The sequence below is a fragment of the Myotis daubentonii genome, chromosome 13 (genome assembly GCF_963259705.1).
Source record: "Myotis daubentonii chromosome 13, mMyoDau2.1, whole genome shotgun sequence".
Classification (NCBI taxonomy): Eukaryota; Metazoa; Chordata; class Mammalia; order Chiroptera; family Vespertilionidae; genus Myotis; species Myotis daubentonii.
Genome location: NC_081852.1, coordinates 43,416,129 through 43,439,334, shown reverse-complemented (window position 1 = coordinate 43,439,334; position 23,206 = coordinate 43,416,129). Strand labels below are relative to the sequence as shown.

General features: G+C 50.1%; 2 protein-coding genes across 2 annotated transcripts; both read right to left on the bottom strand.

The window, feature by feature from the left end:
- Positions 1-2,063: 2,063 nt before the first annotated feature.
- HOGA1 (4-hydroxy-2-oxoglutarate aldolase 1) lies at positions 2,064-22,908 on the bottom strand. Its single transcript, XM_059660983.1, has 7 exons — positions 22,349-22,908; positions 13,101-13,229; positions 12,776-12,903; positions 12,173-12,307; positions 11,848-11,944; positions 10,106-10,239; positions 2,064-2,983 (listed from the first exon to the last, which is right to left on the bottom strand). Exons 1-7 carry the CDS (start codon positions 22,557-22,559, stop codon positions 2,834-2,836), a joined length of 984 nt encoding a protein of 327 aa, XP_059516966.1. The 5' UTR covers positions 22,560-22,908; the 3' UTR covers positions 2,064-2,833.
- Positions 17,767-19,737, bottom strand: C13H10orf62 (chromosome 13 C10orf62 homolog). The gene has a single exon (XM_059660984.1). It carries the CDS (start codon positions 18,533-18,535, stop codon positions 17,876-17,878), a length of 660 nt encoding a protein of 219 aa, XP_059516967.1. The 5' UTR covers positions 18,536-19,737; the 3' UTR covers positions 17,767-17,875.
- Positions 22,909-23,206: the final 298 nt, after the last annotated feature.

Here is a 23,206-nt window from a genome sequence, read left to right as displayed (position 1 = left end):
CAAGATGGCGGTTAATTTGCATATGTAGGCACAATGCAGGGAGGCGAAAGGGAAAGCAGGAAGAAGCCCCCTGCCACTGACAGTGATCAGAAACCCAGTGGGGAGCTAAGAGCTGGGGGGCAGGGCAAAGGCACCCCTGGGGCCGCCTTTGCCCTGCCCCCCAGCCATGATCAGAGAATCGGGCGCCTTTTCCGCCCTGGCCAGTGATAGCAGGAAGTAGGGGTGGAGCCAGCGATGGGAGCTGGGCACGGTCGAAGCTGGCAGTCCCAGGAGCTAGGGCCTAAAGCGAAGCCCACGATCGTGGGGCCGCTGCAGCTGTGGGTCCCCGCTGCCCGGGCCAGACGCCTAGGCCAGAGGCGTCAGGCCTGGGCAAGGGGCCGATCCTGCGATTGGAGGGTGATGGGGGTCAACGCCTGAGGGCTCCCAGTATGTGAGAGGGGGCAGGCTGGGCTGAGGGACACTCCCCCCACACACACACCCAGTGCACGAATTTCGTGCACCGGGCCCCTAGTTTAAAAATAAACATTAGTCACAGGTGGGGGCTTGGAACTGACACTGCACACTTTACTATATATATCATCTGATTATCAAAATCTCTGCACAGCCCTAGCTGGTTTGGCTCAGTGAATAGAGCGTCGGCCTGTGGACTGAAAGGTCCCCTGTTTGATTCTGGTCAAGGGCACATGCCCAGGTTGCAGGCTTGATCCTCAGTAGGGGGTGTGCAAAAGTTAGCTGATCGATGATTCTCATCATTGATGTTTCTATCTATCTCCCTCTCCCTCTCTGAAATCAGTAAAAATATATTTTAAAAAACCCTCTGCTTCGCTGAAACCGGTTTGGCTCAGTGGATAGAGCGTCAGCCTGCTGACTGAAAGGTCCCAGGTTCGATTCCAGTCAAGGGCACGTACCTGGGTTGCGGGCACATCCCCAGTAGGAGATGTGCAGGAGGCAGCTGATTGATGTTTCTCTCTCATCGATGTTTCTAACTCTCTATCTCTCTCCCTTCCTCTCTGTAAAAATCAATAAAATGTATTTAAAAAAATAAATAAATAAAAATAAAAAACCCTCTGCACAGTAGGAGCATTTTTAAAAAATCAGACATGTTTAACCAATGTCATCCCAATAAATTCAGTTTTAAAAATTCAGGCTCAGGTTGTCCAAACTAGTGGCTGAGCCCAGTGGGGTTTGATTCCAGGTCTTTCTGATCCCAAAGCACCTTCCCCTGTGCTCCCCTCTCCATGAGCATCGGTGCCCACTGAGACCAGTTACTGTCACACCCTGGGTTACCTGGGGCCAGTCACTCCTGCCCAGGTTTGCCTTTCTCCGCACATCCCCTACCGCACTAACCCTGTGTACCCTGCTCGTACACAGGCCTGGGAGGAAGATGCTGCAGAGGAAGCTCAGGGCAGTTAGTAGTTTCCAAAGGTCTTGCAGACACTAAGGGGCAGATCCCAGAGCTTCAGCCCAGGCTCTGTGAGCCCAGGGGCCGAGCACTTCGCCAGGACACTCGCCTGCCTCCCGAGCCCTAACTTGTTGGTCCTTCCCTGAACCGGATTCTCCTCTGAGCTCAGATCTAGAAGTTGCCTGTGAGAAGAGTCCAGGTGCTAAGCGCCAAGCTTCAGCCAGTCACATGCCCAGTTTTAGTTGAAAAGTGATACTTTTTACATTCTCTCCAAGCCTTTGCCCTAAGCAAGAAATCCGTTTACCTTTCTTTTTTAACCAGAGTAATTTAAAAAAAAAATTCATATCAGGTTTTCTGCCACTTGTCAGATATCATGAGGAAGATTAAACATTTTGGAGAAAGCAGCTTTTCCGATTAATGTGCTAAATGTTTCTAAATATGTCAGTTGAACCTTTTTACCTCTCCCATTTAAAACTTCAATCAGCCTTACCCTTGGTTGGTTGTCGCTGATTTAATGCCTATGTTTGCTTGGTATTTTCTCAGAGCTGGGAAAAAGCAGACCTTGAGAGCTAAATTGCCTCTAGGTAGGTTCCTGATATCTGGGCAGGACACCTAAGGAATGCATAGCAGTGTAGTATCAATCCCTATAGAGCCACACTAGTTTAACTTATTAGACTTTATTACAATAACGAAGTGATTATTTTAACAATAAAAGCAGAGTGCCTATAGGCAAGAGAGGGTGGTCCTCTCAGGCCACGCCCCCTCCCGAATGGTTCAGACCTGTGATGACAACAGTCCTCTAGAATGTAACATCTATCCACTAGGTGTCATTATTTACCAATTCTGGGTTGGTCTCTGTGCACTTGACAGTTGAGAACAAAGCTAGAGACAAGAATAGGAGATGAATCAAAAGGGACTGTGGGGAGGGCACTGTGGCTGGAATGCATCTTGTGGTGGGAGGGCTTTCAAAGACAAGTGAGATTTTTCTGATCAGGTCCCCAGGAAAGAGTCAGAACTTGGGTTCTTAGAGTGGCCCTGGCTTCCCCTGCATGTGCTGGAGTCAGGTTCGTATCTCCAAGTCTAAGGAGTCCTTCCTTCAGACTCAGAGCCCTCCTGTGCCCAGCTGCCCTGCGCTTCCCCTCTGGCCCGGCTCACGTGTCTTGGGGGCATAGGAAACCACGGTAGAGAGCCAATTAAGCAATTGCTCCGGCTCAGACGGAATGTCTCCAGAGACCCAGAGTTTAGGATACAAATTCAAGCAGCCGTGGGGCTGTAAGACTAGGAAATGAGCTTGCATAGCACCTGGTAAGAGGCACCTGACGGACTGAAGTAGGAAAAGGAGCCACGAACCCCCTTGTCCCCGTGTTTCTCTTTGGGCTGCGAGTACAAGTCAGGAGCTGAGATGGGCTCCCGCCTGTCCCCACTTTGCCCTCAGAGCCAGCCATTGTTGGTGAAATCCAGGCGCAGCTCCTCCTCCTCCTCAGGGCTCAGCTCCCGCAAGGGGGCCCGGCAGGGGCCTCCGTAGTAGCCAAGCCAGTCCATGGCTTTCTTCAGCCCCGGGATCCCGAAGCGCCGGGTCACCTGAGAAGCAGGGCCTGTTAGAAGAGACTGGGGGGTTCCTACACAACATACCCCGGACCCAGACACGTGTCACTCTTAGAAAGTTGGGGCTTCTACCCTTCTCCTCCATCAAATCTATGATACCCAGGGTGGATTGGGAATCCAGACTGAGAGACCAGAAGGCAGGCCGGCAGTAGAGAACACAAAGCCAAAACCTCAAATGAAGACAGGGAGACGCCTCCCTTGGTTTTAGGGGGAAAATCCACCCCATGGGGAGGAGAGAAAGCAGCAATGCTGTGGGTCTGGGCGCTAGAATATGACCGGTCCACAGCATGGTTCCCTGGAACCTGACCCAGGGCACAGCAGGCCCAGGAAGTCAGGCCCAGCCCAGACGTCTACTGACCCTGCAGGAGGGCCCTCCCTGACCCAACCCTAAATGCTCTCACAGGAAAAATAACGGATCTTTGTCCAAAGAAGTTTCACTGTGTAACCTTATATCATTAACTTAGTAACTCTGAGCAGGTTCTCTTGTCTATAAATGAGAGGGTAGGACATGATCGCTAAAATCTTTTCCATTGTCATGAGGGACCTAAGTCTCTTGTCAATTTAAAATCATGCATGGAGTTTTACAGAAAATGATGCATCAAGCTTCTGTGCTTTTAGCACAGCAACTGGTTATTTCATGCTGATCAGAAGCGTTAGATGAATCTTTGACTCCCTAAAAACTAGGAAAGTAGTCATTACTTAATAAAGTTTTATTTGGAAGTAAGGAAAAAACCTTAGAAGTATGGGCTTCAGGACAAGTGAAAAAAAATTTAAAAAAAGGTTGTTTGGGGTAAAAAGGTGGGCAGCCTGATGAAAGGTTGACTAATAACTACTCGCCACTAGAGGCCAGTAGGCGTTAGCAAGCCTCTTCCCAGGCCTGGCCCCAGCCAGCCATGGTGTTCTAATAACCCGGGCATTTCAACCCAACCTGAGCAGGGGAGAGCGTGGCCACAGGAAATATTAGAGACTAGTGGACACCAGAGAAACGCTTTCTCCCACCATAGGTGCCTGGAGATCTCTGACTTGCCCCTCTGCAGACCGTGAGAAAGGGTTGAATCTTTGGTGTGCAGGCAGTGGAAAGTCCTAACTACAGCCAGGAGGCTGGCTGGGTGAGAAGGCCGGGAAGGACATCGTGTTCAAGCCGGGCAGGGCAGTAAGGTGACATCGAGCTGCTCTTGGAGGGCTGAGCCTACCGCCCAGGCAGCAGAAAGGCGTTCCAGGAATTCCTGAGTGTGTGCCCAGGGCTGGCAGAGGGGGAATTCCTGAGGGTAAGGCAGGACGGCATGCATAGCCCTGGATGGCAGCAAGCATCCTCTCTCCGCAAGGGGCAGCCCAAGCTGCTTCATCTGTAAAATGACGTGATAGCAACACCTACCTCATGTCAGAAGAATTGAATGAGAAAAATGCCACCACGAGGCCAGACCCCCAAAGCCCTAGACCAGGGGTGGGCAAACTTTTTGACACGAGGGCCACAGTGGGTCCTTAAACTGGACCGGAGGGCCGGAACAAAAGCATGGATGGAGTGTTTGTGTGAACTAGTATAAATTCAAAGTAAACATCATTACATAAAAGGGTACGGCTGCCCTAGACGCTGTCCTCTTCCTGGTCTAGTGTACACAGGTTCTGGGACCTTCCCTCTTACAGGTGGATGGGAGCAGGACAGCAGAGGTCCTACCTCAGTGGAAGGTCCAGTATGTCCAGTACAGCCCGTGCCCTGGGTGGGGCTCAGCTGAAAGGCCCTCATTTCTGCAGTTCTCACTTCCTATTTACAGAGCATCCTATCCCAGGAGAACCTTCACAGCCAGGGAGACTCATGCTTGCCTCCTCAGCTGTTTTTTCTCTACATCTGCGTTAACCTGCCCCTTTGAGGTAAAGACATAAACTGTGAGCGAGATCTGGAGCCTGCCCACCAATTTACCCAAACAAAAAACATTGCCCAGCTCAGTCTGGGACTGTTGTCTTAGATGCAAAACCTAAAGGGGCACCAAAAACCTCAGTCATCAAGGTAAATCGGTCATGCAATTTAAAAAAGGTCAAAATCAGCCGAAACTGGTTTGGCTCAGTGGATAGAGCGTCGGCCTGCGGACTGAAAGGTCCCAGGTTCGATTCCGGTCAAGGGCATGTACCTGGGTTGCGGGCATATCCCCAGTGGGAGATGTGCAGGAGGCAGCTGATCGATGTTTCTCTCTCATCGATGTTTCTAACTCTCTATCTCTCTCCCTTCCTCTCTGTAAAAAATCAATAAAATATATTTAAAATATATATATAAATAAAATAAATAAAAAAAATAAAAAAGGTCAAAATCAATGCAAAAACATCCATAATGAATAAAGTATCAAAGTTTTAAGTAAGGACAGGATCCAACAGAACTATGCCCTGCCATATTGTAGCCTGAGGAAAAGTAAACATGTACGTGAGGCAGTGTGCGGGCCAACTCTAACCATTGAGCAACCAGCCAGAGCTGTTCTGTGTACTTTTTTTTCATGGTTAATATTTTTCTAGAAGTAGATTTGGGGGGAAATTGTTTTGATAAGTTTGCTTCCATTCAAGCCAGGGAAGTAAAATTATAACAAATTATGTTTTTGATATTGATAAAATACTTAAAACTAAAAGAATGCTGTGAGCTTTAATACACCTACTTAAAATTTTTTCAATACTTTTAATGTTACGGGGGAGTGAAAAAAATCACCACGCAGAAAACTAGTTAAAGCTTCTACTTCCAAGAAGGTAGAATAGATGTACTTTTTCCTACGCTTCCCAATACATACAATTTTTTAAAAAACCCCTGGATGTTATATAAAAACAAGCATAAAAAAGAGTCTGAAAGGAAGAGAGAAGGAAGACCAACTGGGGACCTCAGTACTGAGGAACAACACAGTGGTGGGTTAACTGGCCCAGACTTAGAGCTGAAGGTGCCAGCAGCCCTGAAATGCCAATGGGGCAAAGACAAAAAGCCCCAACAAAAGGCCATTCTTCCTAGCCAAGGCCCAGGAAAGGAGCAGCCTAGTAAGATGAAAACTTTTAGACAATAGCCACTCTGTTCCAGGCTAAACCCCATAAAAAATAATAAAAAACGGTGGGCCCCACCCTTACCCAGGCCAGCAAGGCTACCCCCCATTCAGCAGGAGTGTGCCTCCCCATCCATAAAGGATGGTCTCAGAAGAGGCCTAGTGAGGAGTCACAAGTTTTACCACTGTCCACGCTTAGGAGGCCATCTCCCCCAGACACACTCATGGTGTCCGTGGAGGCCACGTGGGAGCGATAGGCGGCACTCCCACCTCCCCAGCCCAGGTGGCATCAGCAGAGCCCTGGTGCAGAGCTGAAAAAAAATTCTAAACTCCTGCAAAAGCATCTCCAGGCCTAGCTGGTATCACTGGAGAATTAAAAAAACTGTGTAAAAAAAGGTTGTGTATTAATTCTATATAGAGTCTCTTCCAGAAAACTGAAGAGGAAAGAACACTTTCCAACTGATTTATGAAGCTACCATATTTTTATCCAATACCAAGTTAGACAAAGACAGGAGAAAGAGAGTGAGAGAGAGAAAAGAAAACTACATGCCAACATCCCCCATAAATATAGGCAGAAAAATGCTTAATAAAATATTACCAAATGGAATTTAGCAATATATCAAAAGAGTTATACACCATGACTATGTGGGGTCTATCTAGGGATGTAAGTCTGGCTCTATATTTGAAAATTATTAATATAATCCATATTAACAGGATAAAAAAGGAAAAAAAATCACATGACCATCTCAATCAATGTAGAAAAACATTTGACAAAATTCAACACCCATTAATGATTTTTAAAATTCTCTGAAAACTAGAAAAGAGGGGGAACTGCCTCGCCTTGGTAAAGAACATCTATAGAAACCTACAACTAGCATTCTACTTAATGGTGAAAGGCTGAATATCTTCCCTCAAGATCAGGAACAAGGCAAGGATGTCCAGTCACCACTCTTATTCAACATTGTGCAGGAAGTTCTTGTCAGTGCAATAAGGCAAGAAAGGATCTAAAACATATACAGATCAGAAGGAAGAAATAAAACTTCCCCTATTTGTAGATGATATGATTATTTGTGTAGAAAATCCCAAGGAATCTACCAAAAAAAGTCCTAGAACTAATAAGTGAGTTCAGCAAAGTCATAAGATAAACATACAAATATCAACTGTGTTTCTATGTGCTAATAATAAACACATGAATAGTGAAATTAAAAATATACCAGCCCTAGCCGGTGTGGCTCAGTGATTTGAGCGTTAGCCGCGCACCCAAAGATTCTGGGGTTTAATTCCTGGTCAAAGGCACGTACCTGGATTGCAGGTTCGATCCCCTAGCCCTCGTCGGGGCTCATGTCGGAGGCAATCAATTGATGTGGCTCTCTCACATTGATGTTTCTCTCTCTCTCTCCTTTTTTTCCCCTCTCCCTCCCTTCCATTCTCTCTACAAAGCAATGGAAAAAATGTAAAACTACACAATTTTAGGGGGAAAAAAATAGGAGGAAATCTTCACAATTTGGTGGTAGGCAAATAGTTCCTCAGGTGAGGATTAACAGCAATAACAAAAAATACAATACCATTTATAATCATTCAAAAAATGTAAGTCACTTAGGTATAAATCTCTCAAAACTTGTATAGGATTTGTTCGCCAAAAATTACAAAATGCTCATGAAATAAATCAAAGGAAGTCGACACAGATAGAGAGATATCACAGTCAAAGTTTTGGAGAAAACATGGTAAAAATGTCAATTGTACCCAAATTGGTATACAGGTTCTTATCAAAATCCCAGCAAGAGTATTTGTAGATATAGACAAGATTATTCTAAAATTTATATGGAAAGGCAAAGGAATTTGACCTAAAACTGTTGAAAATGAAATGGGAAGAATCAGTCTACCTGATTTTAAGATTTATGCTATACTACAATAATAAAGTCTACGTGATATTGCAGAGGGATAGGTCAATGGAAAGAATAGAGAATCTAGGAATAGACCCACACAAATACGCCCGACTGATTTCTGACAAAGGTGCAAAAGTAACTCTGGAGGAAAATCACCTTTTCAACAAATGCTGCCGCCACAAGTGGATATCTATAAGCCAAAAAAAGAACCTCAATCTAAGTCTCCCGCTTTACACAAAATTAACTCAAAATGGGCCACAAACTTATAAAATGTAAAATTATACAATTTTAGGAAAAATAGGAGAAAGTCTTCACAATTTGGTGGTAGGCAAATAGCTCTCTTAGACTTGACATCAAAAGCTAAACATAAAAGAAAATATTGATAAACTGGACATTATCAAAATAAAAAACTTTTGCTCTTCAAAAGACACTTAAAGAGAATGACAAAACAAGCTACATACTAGTAGTGGGAGAAAATATTTGCAAACCACATATTTCAAAAAGGATTAGTATCTAGGAGATGTAATAAACTTCCAAAACCAACAGTCAAAAAACAAATAATCCAATTAGAAAATGGTCAAGCAACATAAACTGACATTTCATCTACAAGCATATACAGATGGTGAATATATACATAGAAAGATGTTCCATAGTGTCAGCCGTAGAGACATGCAAGCTAAAACCACAATGAAATATCACTCCACACCTATGAGAATGGCTAAAATAAAAGATAGTCTCAAGATCAAATTCTGGTGAGGATGCAGAGAAATTGGATCACTCATACACTTATACCGATATAAATGTAAAATGGTACAGCCACTCTGAAAAACAGTTTGGCAGTTTCTTAAAATAAAAATTAAACATGCAACCATCATGTGATTCAGCAATTGTGTATTTATCCTAGGAAAATGAAAACCTATGGTCACACAAAAACATGTACATGCGTGTTCATAGAAGCTTTGAATAGCCCAAACTGGACACACCTAGCTGTCATTCAACAGTGAATGGTTAAACAAGTTGTGGTGTGGCCCTACCATGAATTACTCCTCATCAAGAAAAAGGAACCATCTTATTGAAACGTGCAACAGCTAATGAATCTCAAGAAAATGATTCTGAGTGAAAAAGCCAATCTCAAAAGGTTATAGACTAGATTATTTCATTTATATAACAGTCCTGAACTGACAGAATTTAAAAGTTGGTAAACACATCTGTGGTTGCCATCAGTTACAGAGAGGGTAGGGGCAGGAGGTCAGTATGTGTGGCTCTAAAAGTGGAACATGAGGGATCTTTGTAGTGATGAAATATTCTGTATCTTGACTATATCAGTATCAAAATCCTGGCTGTGATATTGTTCCTACTGGGGAAAACTGGGTAGTGGTTCCCTGTATTATAAGTTTAATTTGAAATAGACATAAAGCCCAGCCGGCGTGGCTCAGTGGTTGAGCATGGACCCATGAACCAGGAGGTCACAGTTCAATTCTCAGTTAGGGGCCTGGGTTTTGGGCTCAATCCCCAGTAGGGGATGGGCAGGAGGCAGCCGATCAATGATTCTCTCTCATCATTGATATTTCTATCCCTTTTTCCCTCTCCTCTCCTCTCTCTGATATCTACCTACCTACCTACCTACCTATCTACTTATAGGGACACACATTTTTCTTTTTGCCTTGGGCTCCAATATGGCTCTGCACAGCACTGTCTGGCATTGACAGGCTTTCTCTCTTGGCTCTTCTCGACTTGCCCAGCACAGAATTGGGGTATGTGGTCTGAGTGCAGAACAGATTATTTGAAGACAGAATTCTAAATACCTCCAGCTTCTCCGTTACTACTCCCGATCATTCTGTTAGGACCTGGCCCTTTATAGAGGCCCACGGACCCTTTCTCTAGGTAGTGATCTAAGTCAGGTCCCAGGACAACTTCTGTCACAATCACTCAGGATGCTTACCTCAATGCCTATTTGTGAGCCTAAAGGATTATCATTTTAACTAGATTCCTGAATGAATGCTAATGCACTCGAAAGTTAGGGCTCAGCTTTGTCTGAAGTCAAGATTTTCTGGGGAGGCACAAGCGTTCCCACACTGGGATGTTTTCTGAAAGGGAAGAGAATGAGTGGGGACCCCTGGGCCTGCCCTGGATCCCGCTATAAGGAGGACACAGAACCGCCTCCCCACCCACCAACCCTTTGCTGCCATTGGCTGGGAGCTCACCGCAGTGTTGGGCTCAATGAGGCGGAGCTGTAGCTTCTGGGCATCTTCCCATTGCCCTGTGAGGCAGAGTCGCTCCAGCTGGCACACCTGAGCCCCCAGGACATTGGCCAGGGCACACACGCCCCCCACAGCTCCTGCCCGGGGTAGGATGCAGAACATCAGCCAGAGCCTCTTCCCACAGGGAATTCCAAACCCCGGCCCAGTACGTCTTCGTGAGGAGCTAGGGATGTGGATTTCCATGCCACTGGCTGGCCATGTCAAAGCACGCTCCGAGTCCACAGAGCACAGACAGACAGCTGCCAGCATAGTCGGTGACGTAGACCCCGCAGGTCAGGGAGCAGAGATTGGAGGCTAACTCAAGGCAGTTCCTTCCCTGCTCTCCTTTCCCCTCCCCCGCAAAAAAGTGAAGTTCCCCCTGCCACTTGGCACCTCTACACTCCTCTACGGGCCGCCTGACTCACCAGTCCTGGAAGGGGTGAGGTGAATGGGAAGTCTTTGCTCTTCTGAAACTTACCCTGCCCCCGTCCGCCCCCCTCCCGCCCCGCCCCCCATCCTGAATTCAGCCTGGAACAGGGGTGGGGTGGGGTGGGGGAGTGGAAAGTGCTCTGGATACAGGACACCGGGCATTTCCTCCCATTGGCTGCATAAACCTGGACAAGTCATAGACCCTCTGGTCCTCCTCTTGGTTCTCGCTGGGGCAGGAAAATGGGCTGGCTGCCATCGCAGGGGCCCTGCCACTCCTGCCAGCCTGTGAGTGTGACGCTAAGGCTAATGAGGAGTGGCCCTAAGCAGAGGGGCTTGGGCACTGGAGAGAGAGTAGGCAACTGTCAATAAGTTTATACAGCTGCCATTTACTGAGTCCCTAGCATGTGCCAAGCACAATGGCAGACACAGGGCCGGTGCTCTCTAACTCTCACCCCTCCCTGCTTTACAGAATAGACACTCAAACCCAGCGAGGCTGAGTACCTCGCCCACTGACACTAGGTGAGTGAGCAGCAGAGCTGAGATTCCAGCTCAGACCCGGGCCTCCAGGTCCTTTTCCATCTACCCCATCCTCAGGGACAAGGCAGAACTGAGTCCCCTTCTTCCCTGTACTTTAAAGACACGGAGAGGGATGTGCAAGGACGTAGACAGTGGCCCAAAGTCTGCATAAACCAGAGAGAATAGGACCCAGCAGCTTTGGAAAAGTAACTTAAATCTGTGTCAGCTGAAGGAGCAAATGCCCCCCGCCCCCATCCGGCACCCTCCTCGGGCTCAAAACCCAAGGACCTTGACCCCAGACAGACAAGAACAGTTGGTCTAATGGTGACACTCCTAGGATCCTGGACTGGGACAGAATCTGACCGGGCAGCTGAAGATCCCTGCCCAGCCCTGCAGGTCTGACCATTCACTCTAGCCTGGAACCAGAGAAAGAGGAAATCAACTGCGGACTAAAGGGGAGGGCCCCAAGGCCTCTGTGATTAAGGAGCTAAATTTGCCACCTAAGCATGGAGCTTGGGATTAGAGCAAACTGCAAGCATTCCAACGATAGGCCAGGGTTTATGCACGGCCACCCTCCTCCGCCCGGCAAGGTCACTCACAGCACCCAGTGTCCAGACAAGCAAGCAGGGTGCTCAGCGTCTGAGGTTACAGAGCAGGCAAGCTGGCAAAGGTGCTCTGCAGACCCAGTCCTTCCAGCAGACCCCCAGCTTCCTGGGTGCGTCTGGGTCGCCCTCACAGTGTGAGAGCGGCGGGAGGCCTACCCACGGCATAGCTGGCCAGCAGGAAGCCGGCCGATCCGGCCAACACCTGGAAATCCTGCCTCCTGGTCTTGTGAATCATCAGCCCGATTCTGGTCACCTGCAACAGCAAAGCCCGGTGTGAGTGGGGCCCAGAGCCGCAGGCTAGCCTGGGGGGCGGGCGGGGCTGGGCCCGTGTGGGCGAATGAGAGCCTCCCCTCCCCCGCCCCACTCTGCCAATCCCACAGGACAGAGAAGACCCAAACTGAAGCTGGTCCCAGAACTGGCCTGAAGGTGGTAGCAAAAGAGAAGTGGATGGTGCCCCCAGCCAGGAGCTGCTGCCACTCACATCACCACCGCTGTCCTTGATGCCAATGATATTCGGGTGCTGGGAGAGCGTGACCACCGTGTCCACAGGCAGGTCTAGCCCCGTGTTGGCTGGGACATTGTACAGCACCACAGGAATTGGAGAGAGGTCAGCGACCTGAGGGGCGCAGAGGAGAGGGGAGAGGGCAGCTGCCCAGGCCCAACAGGTCCAGGCCAGGGCGCCCTGGACGGGCCCACCTCCTGGACCAGAAGTCACAGTGCCACATTGCCCCGCTTGAGAGCAGTAACAGCGGGTAGTAATTAGTGAGTGCTTTCTATGTGCCAAGCACCGTCCCAAGTGCTTTATGTTTTGATATAATTTAGTCTTCACAGCACTGTGAAGAAGTACCTTTATTCCTCCTATTTGAGAAGGAAGGAAACAGAGACAGCATGGTTAGGGCAGTCGCACAATGTCACACAGCTGGCACATGGCGGCATTTCTCCCCTTCCCAGAGCTGCCGTTCATGGGACGTAGGCTCACCACTCTGTTCCCAGCTTCTCTGTCTCCTTTTCTCAGGCAGTGTCCCCCTCATTCAGCTTCCTCTTGGTCCCAGCTCTCACCCCCATGCCCACCCCTCACACCCACCTTGGTGTAGTGGTGTATGAGGGCAGCGCTGCTCATGCGGCCACGATAGTAACAAGGAGTCAACACCATGGCGACGTCAGCCCCGACCTGGGCCATGCTCACGGTCATCTCCACCGTGGCCTGAGTAGCTGCAGGAGGAAAGAGGGAGTCTCCCCTATCGGCCATGCAGGGTGAGAGCAGGAGGAGGAAGAGGGCTGGGCGAGGACCCTGGGGCAAGCAAGGGGTGCAGAAGAGACAAACAAGTAGGCTGAACCCAGCCCCCGGGCCAAGGAGCCTGGCCACCCACCCCCAGGGACTCCCAGGGCCCAGGGCATTGTGGCCTCACACTCGCAGCCAGAGCCAGCTACCAGGAGCTTGTCCTTGGGCATGGCCTGGCGCACGCGGCTCACCACCTCCAGGCGCTCACTGCTGGTCAGGAAGGGGAATTCGCCATTGGAGCCCTGGATCACAAAGCCTGCGGGGAGACCGCATCACATCAATAGACACCTTCCCGTCCTCTTATGAACAGCAGGGACATTGCTGTTACACTCGCCCAGTTCCTACCTCCCGGAAACCATAGCTTTTCACACATTTCCTTCCCATCTTTGTTCTGATGCAGCCAGAATGTTTTAAATAGTTGCAATAACCGTGTTCACACCATTTTTCTTTGTTTTAATGAACTGTTTTAGCCATACCCCAAAGCATAGATAATGACATAATCCACATATGTGTATGCAGTACCCATGGCAACCCTCCCCTGGTCACCTTCCTCTTCCTCCTCTTGCTGTCCTGACTCAGGTGTTATTGTTCCCATTCATGCTTTTCTACCCTTCAGACATCTATTTGGACCAATAAACAAGATATAATATGGATTTTGACACTTTAAACTTTATAGAATAAAATCAAACTTATCTGCATCTTCCACAGTTTGCTATTTTTGTCCAACATTGTGTCCGTAGCAGGACATGTAGCTATGATTCAGTCATATTCATTATCCTATATAATAAAAGCCCAGCGACTGAACAGCAGAATGACCAGAATGACTGGTCAATCAGTCACTATGATGTGCACTGACCGCCAGGGGGCAGACACTCAATGCAGGAGCTACCCCCTGGTGGTCAGTGTGCTCCCACAGCAGGAGCAGCCGCTCAGAGGGTGGGTCCACAGCCGCTCTGCTGACTGGGATGAGCAGTGCTTCCACAGCAGCCGATCCCCGCAGGCCATGCTCCCCATCAGTGCACAAATCCCATGCACCAGGCCTCTAGTCATATAATATTCTATTGTGTGCTTAGACCACAATTTACTTTTTAAAAAATTGATTTTGAGAGGAAGACACTGATTTGTTGTTTCACTTATGCATTCATTGATTGATTCTTGTATGTGATCAGGAATTGAACCCACAACCTTGGCATATCAGGATGATGCTCTAACCAACTGAGCTACCTACCAACTGAGCTACCTGGGTAGGGTCCACAATTTACTTTCCATTCTCCCTTTGAGGACATTTTCAATTTTAATTTTAATTTTTTGTTAATCCTCACCTGAGGATATTTTCCATTGACATTTTTTTAGACAGAGTGAAAAGGTGGAGAAGAGACAGAGAGAGAACCTGGGACAGACCCTTCAGTCCACAAGCCGACACTCTATCCACTGAGCCAAACTGTCTAGGGTCCTTTGGACATTGAGAGCGTTTCCTTATTTTTGCAAGCATAGCTAAAGCAAACATTTTCTGGAAAGTCTTCTGTGCCCATGTCTAAGGGATTCCCTACAGTCGACTTAGGTGTATAATTAACAAATTGCACACCTGCACGTGCCATGCTCTCTGATTATCCAGGTCACGCCCATCAGCACAAAGAAGAGTCTGTCAGTCCTCGTCCAGGCCAACACGGGGCTGTCAGCACGATTTTTTGCCAGTTTTCTAGGTTAAAGGTGACATCTCATTCTTGTCTTTTTCATGTTCCTGTTTTATCAATCACTGGAATGGTTCCTAACATTTCCAGCTAAAGGTGTCAACCCTTTTATATCCACAAGAGGCCAGCAGAACTGCTATTCGGCACAGCCGTGGGCAAATTACGGCCCGCAGGCCGGATCCGGCCTGTTTGAAATGAATAAAACTAAAAAAAAAATAAGACCGTACCCTTTTATGTAATGATGTTTACTTTGAATTTATATTAGTTCCCACAAACACTCCATCCATGCTTTTGTTCCGGCCCTCCGGTCCAGTTTAAGAACCCATTGTGGCCCTCGAGTCAAAAAGTTTGCCCACCCCTAGAACCATTTCCTTCCCTTTTTTTTAACTTCCTCTTTCCTCTTCTTTCTCCTCTCTACTCCATTCCATTCCAAAAACATTTTTCTTCCATAGCTGAGAAACACAGCATAAAATACAACAAGATTATTAGTAAATACAAGTGTTTGGGAGAAAGGAAAGAAAACAAAGCCAGGAACGGTATTGATTTCCAAACTCCTGTCACACACTTGTGAGCGATGAATTTGATTTGGAGCTTCCCAACTGTCAGAGCTAAAAGGGAAACACGGTCAGCTGACAGGCATGTAGAGCTCAAGATAAAAGCCAGGCGGCCGCCCCGGAGAAACACAGGGTTTCCTGGCACTGGGACCGAGAGAGAGTGTTCCCGTGAGTCATCCATCCTTCAAGGGACACAGCGTGATTGGAGGCAGTTACACCACAAACCTTTCCCTGCTGCTCGCTACACCGCTACACCGTTAGAGTCCACTCTGCAAGTTGCCAGGCTAGCTCACCGGATCCTTAGCAGCCTTCATCTGTTCAGGTTTTTGCCTCGCTAACCTTCGGGGACCATCTGGAGGCGAACAGCTTTGGGCGTCTGTTGCGTTGCCTCCTGAGGAGCCGCTCCTCCGCATCAGGCCCGAAGCCAATGGTCGGAGCCTCTTGATACACAAGGCCCCGCGCTTTCCCGGGGGGCCATCCCCATTTGTAGAGCTGCCAATCTTGGAGGAAGGCTCCAGTCCAGTCGGGATTGGACCAGCACCCTCTGGGTTAGAGATCAAAGACTTAGAGATGAAGTCTTGGCTACTCCCTCTATTCAAATGGAAGAGTATCTCCCTCGCCAACCGTGCCTGCCACCCCTCCTCGAAGGGGGCCGAGGTGGGCTCTTTCTCCAGCTACTTCTTCAGCCATAGCCACTCACGCCCAAGTCCCCCTTCATTCTGGTGGTCAGTTCCTCACTGGTGGACCTGCCTTAACAGCAGTGGTCAGAGACCCCCACTCTGAGGGTAAAAGAGGACCCTCACTCCTAGTGGCCCGCTTGGCATGGCTAAGTGGTTGAGCATCGACCTATTAACCAGGAGGTCACAGTTCGATTCCTGGTCAGGGCACATACCTGGATTGCAGGCTCGATCCCCAGTAGGGGGTGTGCAGGAGGCAGCCAACATCACCGATGTTTCTCTCTCCCCCTTTCCCCTCCTCTTGAAATCAATTAAAATTATCTATATTATTTTAATTGATTTAAAATAATCAATTAGAGGCCCGATGCACGAAATTTATGCAAGGGTCCTGGCCCTCACAGCCCCGGCTGCATCCAGAAGGTCGTCTGGCTGTCCAGTCTAATTAGCATATTATACTATAATATATATATATGTTTAAAGACTCCTAGTGGCCTCTCCCTTGTGTCATTTAAGGGATCATCTGACCCAGTCCTAACTCCCAAGAGGGAAGAAATGCCAGGCTGGGGAGAGGGGTGTGGTAGAGTCAGGAAGCACTGGACCCAAGCCACCTCTGGCTATTGAGCCAGTCACATCACGCCCCTGAGTCCCCATTTCCTTTCTATGGGATGACAATAAAATCATTTCAGTCCTAACCTTACAGGGCTGTCCTAAAGGCCCAAAGAAGAAAATGTACAATAAAGCCTTTTGAAATCTGTGAACTGCTGCCCCGGGAGCCCCTTCTTACTTGGCTAGGTGTGCAATTTCAGACTCAATGTGTCTCAGCATATATATATAAAGTCACTTATTAGTAATGTCAAAAATATTCAAGGACTTCTAACTCTGGACTCATCTGGGGACGGTGGGCCTTCGAACAGGGCAGTAGGTCTGGGTCTGGCTTCAGGGTTAGCTGAAGCAAGGCTCTAACCCCAGTGACATCACAGTCTCAGTCATCTCAGGCGAATCACACCTCTGAGCCTCAGTGCTCGTCTGCAAAATGGGGAGAATGTAATCTCTTCCTCGTGGGTCTGTGCCATTAACAACCCAGAACGTGGCATACACCGAAAACAAGCAAACGAAACCTCAGAAAGAGAGAGCTGTTGGTGGTGGTAGTACTAGCAGCAGCAGCAACCCCAGCCCCGGCAACGCTAATGTAAACAAGGAGAGAGAATATACAGCACAGTAGCTCTAAGGGTGTGTTGGGGGGGGGGGGGGGGGGGCACGACATGGATCCCTGCGGGTGCAGGGAGCAGGCGGGCAGGGAGGACTGCAGCAGGGCTGCCACGTGACCGGAGAGGCCATAGACCGGCGGAGGATGGCACCAAGGGGCAGGGGCTACAGCTTACTTACTTGCTTCCAGAAGTCTATCTCACCTCCTTCCCCCCGATTCTTGGCTGCTTCCTCTTTCCCTGACAACAGCAGGTTGGTGGGCGGGAAGCCTCCTGGAGATATCCCGTCCCCAGAACCTGAGACCTGGGAAGCCGTTTATGGTGTCCCAAATCAGCTCAGCAAAAAGGCCCCAGGTCAAGGCCCACACCAAAAAGGGGTGTGGGAGAAGGACCCCCCCATTCCTGCCCAGCCCTGAGGCTGGCTACAGAGCCCGCAGACTCAGAGTGAGGGGGTGCAAGGCTTTATTGGCTCAGGCATGTGGCATCGGTGTGGCTCTCAGCTGCTCCTGGGATCTGCCTCATCTGTCTTCTCTCAGTGGGTCTCCAGGATCCTGTGAGTCTGTTTCAGCTGCTTTGCTCCCTCCAAGCTCTTCCTCCATTAGGGCCCATCCTCTGTCGCAGATTCCACTCATGAAGTTGAAGGGGTCCACCTGAGGAAGAAGGGGTTGGGATGACCGCATCTCACTCTGGGCCACAGAGGCTGTCCCACGGGAGAGAACACAGGCCTGTGATTGTATGCCAGCCCTGTTGGGGGGAGGGGCTTCTCCATCCGAGGTCAGATGGCTTCGAAGGGCTGATAGGTCTGATGGCTGCGGCTGGGCAGGCTGTGGCTCTGGTGGTGGTTTGGGTGGCTTGGATGGTCCTGGTGGCCATGGTGACCATGGCCATGGAAGGTGTGTGTGTGGTTCATACCAGCGACAGTGGTTTCCCGCTGCGCGAGGAAATTGCTCTTCAGCTTTATCTCCACCTCCTGGAGGGCCTTCAGCTCCTCTTGGTTGAGGTCCTTGGACTCCAGGTGGCCTGAGTTCCGGTACACCATGGCCCGCTGCAGCATGGAGTTGGCCAGCTGGCGTCCCTTGGTGTCAAGCTCCTTAGTACTAGCAGCCACGGCGGCCCACGTGGCCTCATCTGTGGATGAGGACTCCTTGTGGGTCTCTCTGACCACTGAGTACGCAGGCACCTTCTGCTTGTTGGCGAAGGGCTCCCTTGAGGCGGGGTTCTCCATGTGAACCGTGGTGCCGGCCTCTCGGTTGACAGTCTCAGGCTGGGGGGCGGGGGCGCTGCCGGGGGCCAGCTTCTCGTCGGAAAGGCGGCTAAAGTGAGATTTGATCCAGTTCTCATTCTGCGCTTTGTGGCATTCTTGTGGCTCATGCTCCTCTTGTGGCGACACAGAGGCTATCTTCCTCCTCCTACTCCTCTTCCGAAGCCACAGCATGAGGCTTCCACCTCCGATTAAGAGGACCGTCCCCAGCACCACCTTGCATGATGGTTGCTGGATGAGCTCCAAGAAGTTCTCCAGGACCCTAGCCAGGCAGGCAGAGCTAAGAGTGCACTGGGACAGGGGGAGCCCGGGTGGTATGTTTCATGCTTGAAAGGGCAGGCTCCCTGTGGGTGTCTGGCAGGCCGGCCCACCGCTGCACCCTTCCTAGGATACCCCTCCCGCCTCAGCAATGAACCCCATTATGAGGTTCATTGGCTGGGGGGGGGGGGCGGGGGGGAGAAGGCTACAGCATCCCTCATGTCGACCCCGGCAGGCATTGTCTGAGGCCCAGGTTCTGTCTCCCACCCTGACGGTTATCCCCAAGGTCAGTGGAAGGGCAGCTTCCCCAACTCTGAGTCCCTTCTGTCTTCTACTTGTGACCCATTCTGCAACTCAGTCCTTCTTATCTTCCAGCCTTTGGTTTCTCTCCTCTGCTATCCAGTGGTTCCCAGCAGGCAGAGGTTTCTAGATCAGCGGTTCTCAACCTGTGGGTCGCGACCCCTTTGGCGGTCGAACGACCCTTTCACAGGGGTCGCCTAAGACCATCCTGCGTAACAGATATTTATATTACGATTCATAACAGTAGCAACATGACAGTTATGAAGCAGCAACGAAAATAATTTTATGGTTGGGTCACAACATGAGGAACTGTATTTAAAGGGCCAGAAGGTTGAGAACCACTGTTCTAGATCAAGCTGTTCGTGGTTGAAGGACACCCTTGGTTAGGCTGGCATCCATTCCTGGCCACCTGAGGCGGCATCTCTCTCCATCCAGGACCCATATCTGCTGCCAGCGCATTCCATCCCCACCTGCAGCCCCCAGCCCCGTTATGGAGCAGGGTCCAGAAGGAAAAGGGGTCCAGCAAGGAACTCATTCTAGAATAACATGAGGTCACAAATGGGGGAGGGGAAGACAGCAGGGCTGAGAAGGCAGAGCAGATAGGACAAGAGCAGTCACCGGGCCCCAGATCCCTGGGGCCATTTCAGGATGCGGCTGCTGCATCTTGTCTTGGTGATGCCCCTGCGAACCCAGAATATACCACCACCCCGACCCACCCCGTACATGGGCACAGTGCTGGTGTGAGCAGGTGGGCCAGCCCGCCAGGCTCTCCAAAGGCACAGACAACTGACAGGCTGGCCCACACCCCAAATTATATCCAGGGCCTCGGGGTGCAAGCGGGTCTGGGCTGCTCTATTTTTCCACCCAGAGGCAGCTAACGCATTTTTTTTTAAAATGAAATGTTAAAATAGGATTGTAAAAATTGTGAGATTTTAAACAGAATATTTTATTTAATGCAGTAATGGCTTTAATATACACAAAAATATTCTATCTTATCACAAGAAAACATGGTCTAGTCCACATACTAAGGGAAGAAGACACAAGCTTAAAGTTCTATGGGAACACTAACTCCCAGTCTGGCTGGAGTAGCTCTGTGGTCGTCCAATGACCTCGTTTGGAAATAACAATTCAAAGTTCATCTCTGAGGTGGTTTGTGGGAGTGAGTTCAGGACCAAATGGCCCCTCAGCAACAACTCCACCCTCCAGTCTCTAGTTGTAACTTGTATTTAAAAAGAATACTCTTTCTTCAAATAGCCAGTACAAATTAACAATGAAAACATAAAAATAAAGAGCTACACTAGTCCATCATAGTATAATAATGATGTATAGTATCAGATGGCATTAGATTTATCGGGATGATCACTTTGTAAGTTATGTGAGTGTTTAATCACTAGTTGAAACCTGCAACTAGTATAATTTGTACGTCAACTGTAATAGAAAAATTAAAAAATGTTTTTTAAAAAAAGCTACAGGGTTTCAGGCCATGCCTTCCAGAACAATCTCTAGCTGTTGACCGATTCATCAGGGGCAGGCTCCCCGCTTTGGGGGGGGCCTTCATCTTGGTGCAGGGGGCCTGGCAATGAGAATGATGGTTCTCCCCTCTGCCCCTGCGTGTTGAGTTGCAAAGCAAGGCCAGGATCAGGCAAGAGAAACGCCGATTTCACAGCGAAAGTGGCCCACTGCTCCCTTCCTGGGCGTCTGTCTGTGTCCTGGGACCAGTGACAGGACCCTATGGTTCTATGTTCCTTGTGCTAGGGCCTCATGTTTGAGCTCTTTGGGAGAAACGCGTTGAACCCGGCGGCTCAATTCCCATCTAAAATGAGGAAACTCTCCAAGGTCGCCGTTCACTGGTGGAACCAGGATGCTTACCCAGTCTCCTCACTCCAGATGCTGGCTCTTTCCACACAGCCCACTGCCCCTCCCCCCATCTTGTGTTGGGGGTAAGAGAGAGGGGAGGTGGGAGCAGGCTCCTGGGTGGGTTGCATGGGAGATGGACTAATGCCTGCCAAGTCCACGGCAGCCTATGCTCCTGGGCACTGCCCTGCCCTCTGCAGGAGTCGGGGGGAGGGTTCAAAGAACCTGGGGGTCTCTGTGATTCTCTGGGTGGTAGGGAGACACCAGACCCAAAGTCCACCCTCCGCACCCCCTGTGCTCAGGTGTCCTGGAACCTAGAAGGTGAAGCAGAACCTTCTCTCCTCTTAGGGATGTAAGGAGCTTCTCACTTTGCTTCAAGAGAACCAGGCCTCAGCTCAGACCTTCAGGCCCCCATGGCCCGAGTCCCAGCAGAAATTTACTTGGTGTTTGTGTCACAGCTCAAAGTGGGCGTCCACAGGGCATTCGCTGTCCTCTAAGGAAGGATCCCATCGCCTCAGACCGAGACATGAATGGGGTCTCAGGCCAGCAGGCACTGTCCCAGAGCGGCTTTGCCCACAGTTTCGTGCTGTCATCCTAACAATCGTTATCCTTGGACTCAGTACCCTCCAATGTCTCGCTCTGCCGCTTGCAGCATGCTTTCACTTGCATTCTCTCGGATTGTTCTCCCTACCGTCCTATGAGATGGGCATTATAACTCCCATGTGTCAGATGGGGGACTGAGGTTTACGGAGACTAGCTCATAGCTACGTCAGTAATAGTGTAATCACTACTCCAGTTTCAAATCAGGCAGAGCTGTGATTTGAAACTAGAGTCCATGTTCTTAATTGCTCCACGTACCGCCTCAGTCGGACCCACTCCATTCCCAAAGCCGGTGCTGACCAGACTCTGCTGAAATCGTCTGGCCTAGCAACTCAGCAGTCAGTGCAGTGGAGTGCAACTCAGCATGGCTGTGCAGTCCGACCTGGGTTCAAATCCCAGCTCAGCCACGTACCAGTAAGTCTAACCGCATTTATTGTGATCGTGGCTGTGCTGTATGTCGAGTGCCACGAATATAATCTGGTCCCTGGCCTCAGAGAGGGGAGACCCATGTGCATAGGGGAAAGGAGTCAGAGAATCCAGAACAGGAATGAATCTGGCCAAGGGAGGTTTTACCCAGAAGAGAGAGTGCAAACAAGGCTTTGAGGGGTGTGAGCCTGCTGGCTGGGCTGCCACTGGACACCTGGCTGCCCTCACACCTGCACAGGGTGCCAGGTTAACAAGGACTTTCACACCCAGTATCTCGTTTGATCCTCATAATAATGCTGAGAGCTAAGATGGCGCGTTAGCAGTTTACAGCTGTGGGAACTGAGGCAGCAGGGATTCAGTCGGGGTCTCAGGCCGGCAGGGAGCTTCCCACCTGACTCTGTGCCTCTCCCGTAGTGAAATGAGCCCAGGGCACTGCACTGCACTGCTCCTGAGCAGCTTGCCAGACCTGGTGCCGCCCTCTGGTTTCTGGCTGAAGAGACCAGGCCATTCACACCTCCCCCGAGCCCCACCGTGGACAGGCCCACTTACCTTTGAAGGGGAAGGCGCCCAGTTTCTGCAGATTCTCCTCCAGTTTCCCATAGTCCACCTCCGAGGTGGCAGTGAAGGGGGTGGTCAGAGGGGGATAGATGCCCGTGATGTCCACCTTCCTCCCCTCCCCTGAGGCCCGGCCCCCCACATTCCTAGACAAGCCCCTGCTCAACCCCTGCCTCACAGAGGACCAGACCCGGGGGCCCAGCATCTCCACAGGAAGCCTGAGGCCCAGCTCGTCTCTGTCCCTGCGAGAGGCTGAGTTTGGACCCCTTCCGACCCCTGTTAATGATCAATGTGTTAGTTAAAAATTTGCTGCCCCGGACTTGTCAGCCCTGGGGCAGGCTGGGCTGGGTGTCCCCAGGGTCGAAGGCTAGGCCTATAGGTCCCCGGGAGGTGGGGGGGCTCCCCTTCCTGGGGAGCACCTGGAGGAAGGCCACAACCCAATGTCCCTCGCCAGATGGAGGACTGGTGCCTGGGGCCCCGACACTAAAGGGTGTTTCTAGTGGGGCCTGAGTCCTCCTTCCACCGTTTCCAGCTCAAAGCCAGGAGCCCCGCCACCTTTTGCTTGGCAGTTCCGTGTTGGCCGAGTAGCCGATTGGCTGAGCCCTGTGGGAGGCGTGGCAGATCTGGGGGATCCACAGCCCCTTGGCTGCCCCCCTTCCCAGCCAGACTCCTCCTCCTGTTACGGCTGCCACCTGACAGGCCTGTGCTGGCCACACACAGCCCCACCGGACTGCAGTCACAAGGAGGGGTGGTCTAGGAAGAGTGCATGGTGAAGCTGATCCACGCTGGGACTTGGGAAGAGGGGTGACAGGGCGAAAGCCAGGAGAGGAGGAAACGCAGCAGGGCTGGCTC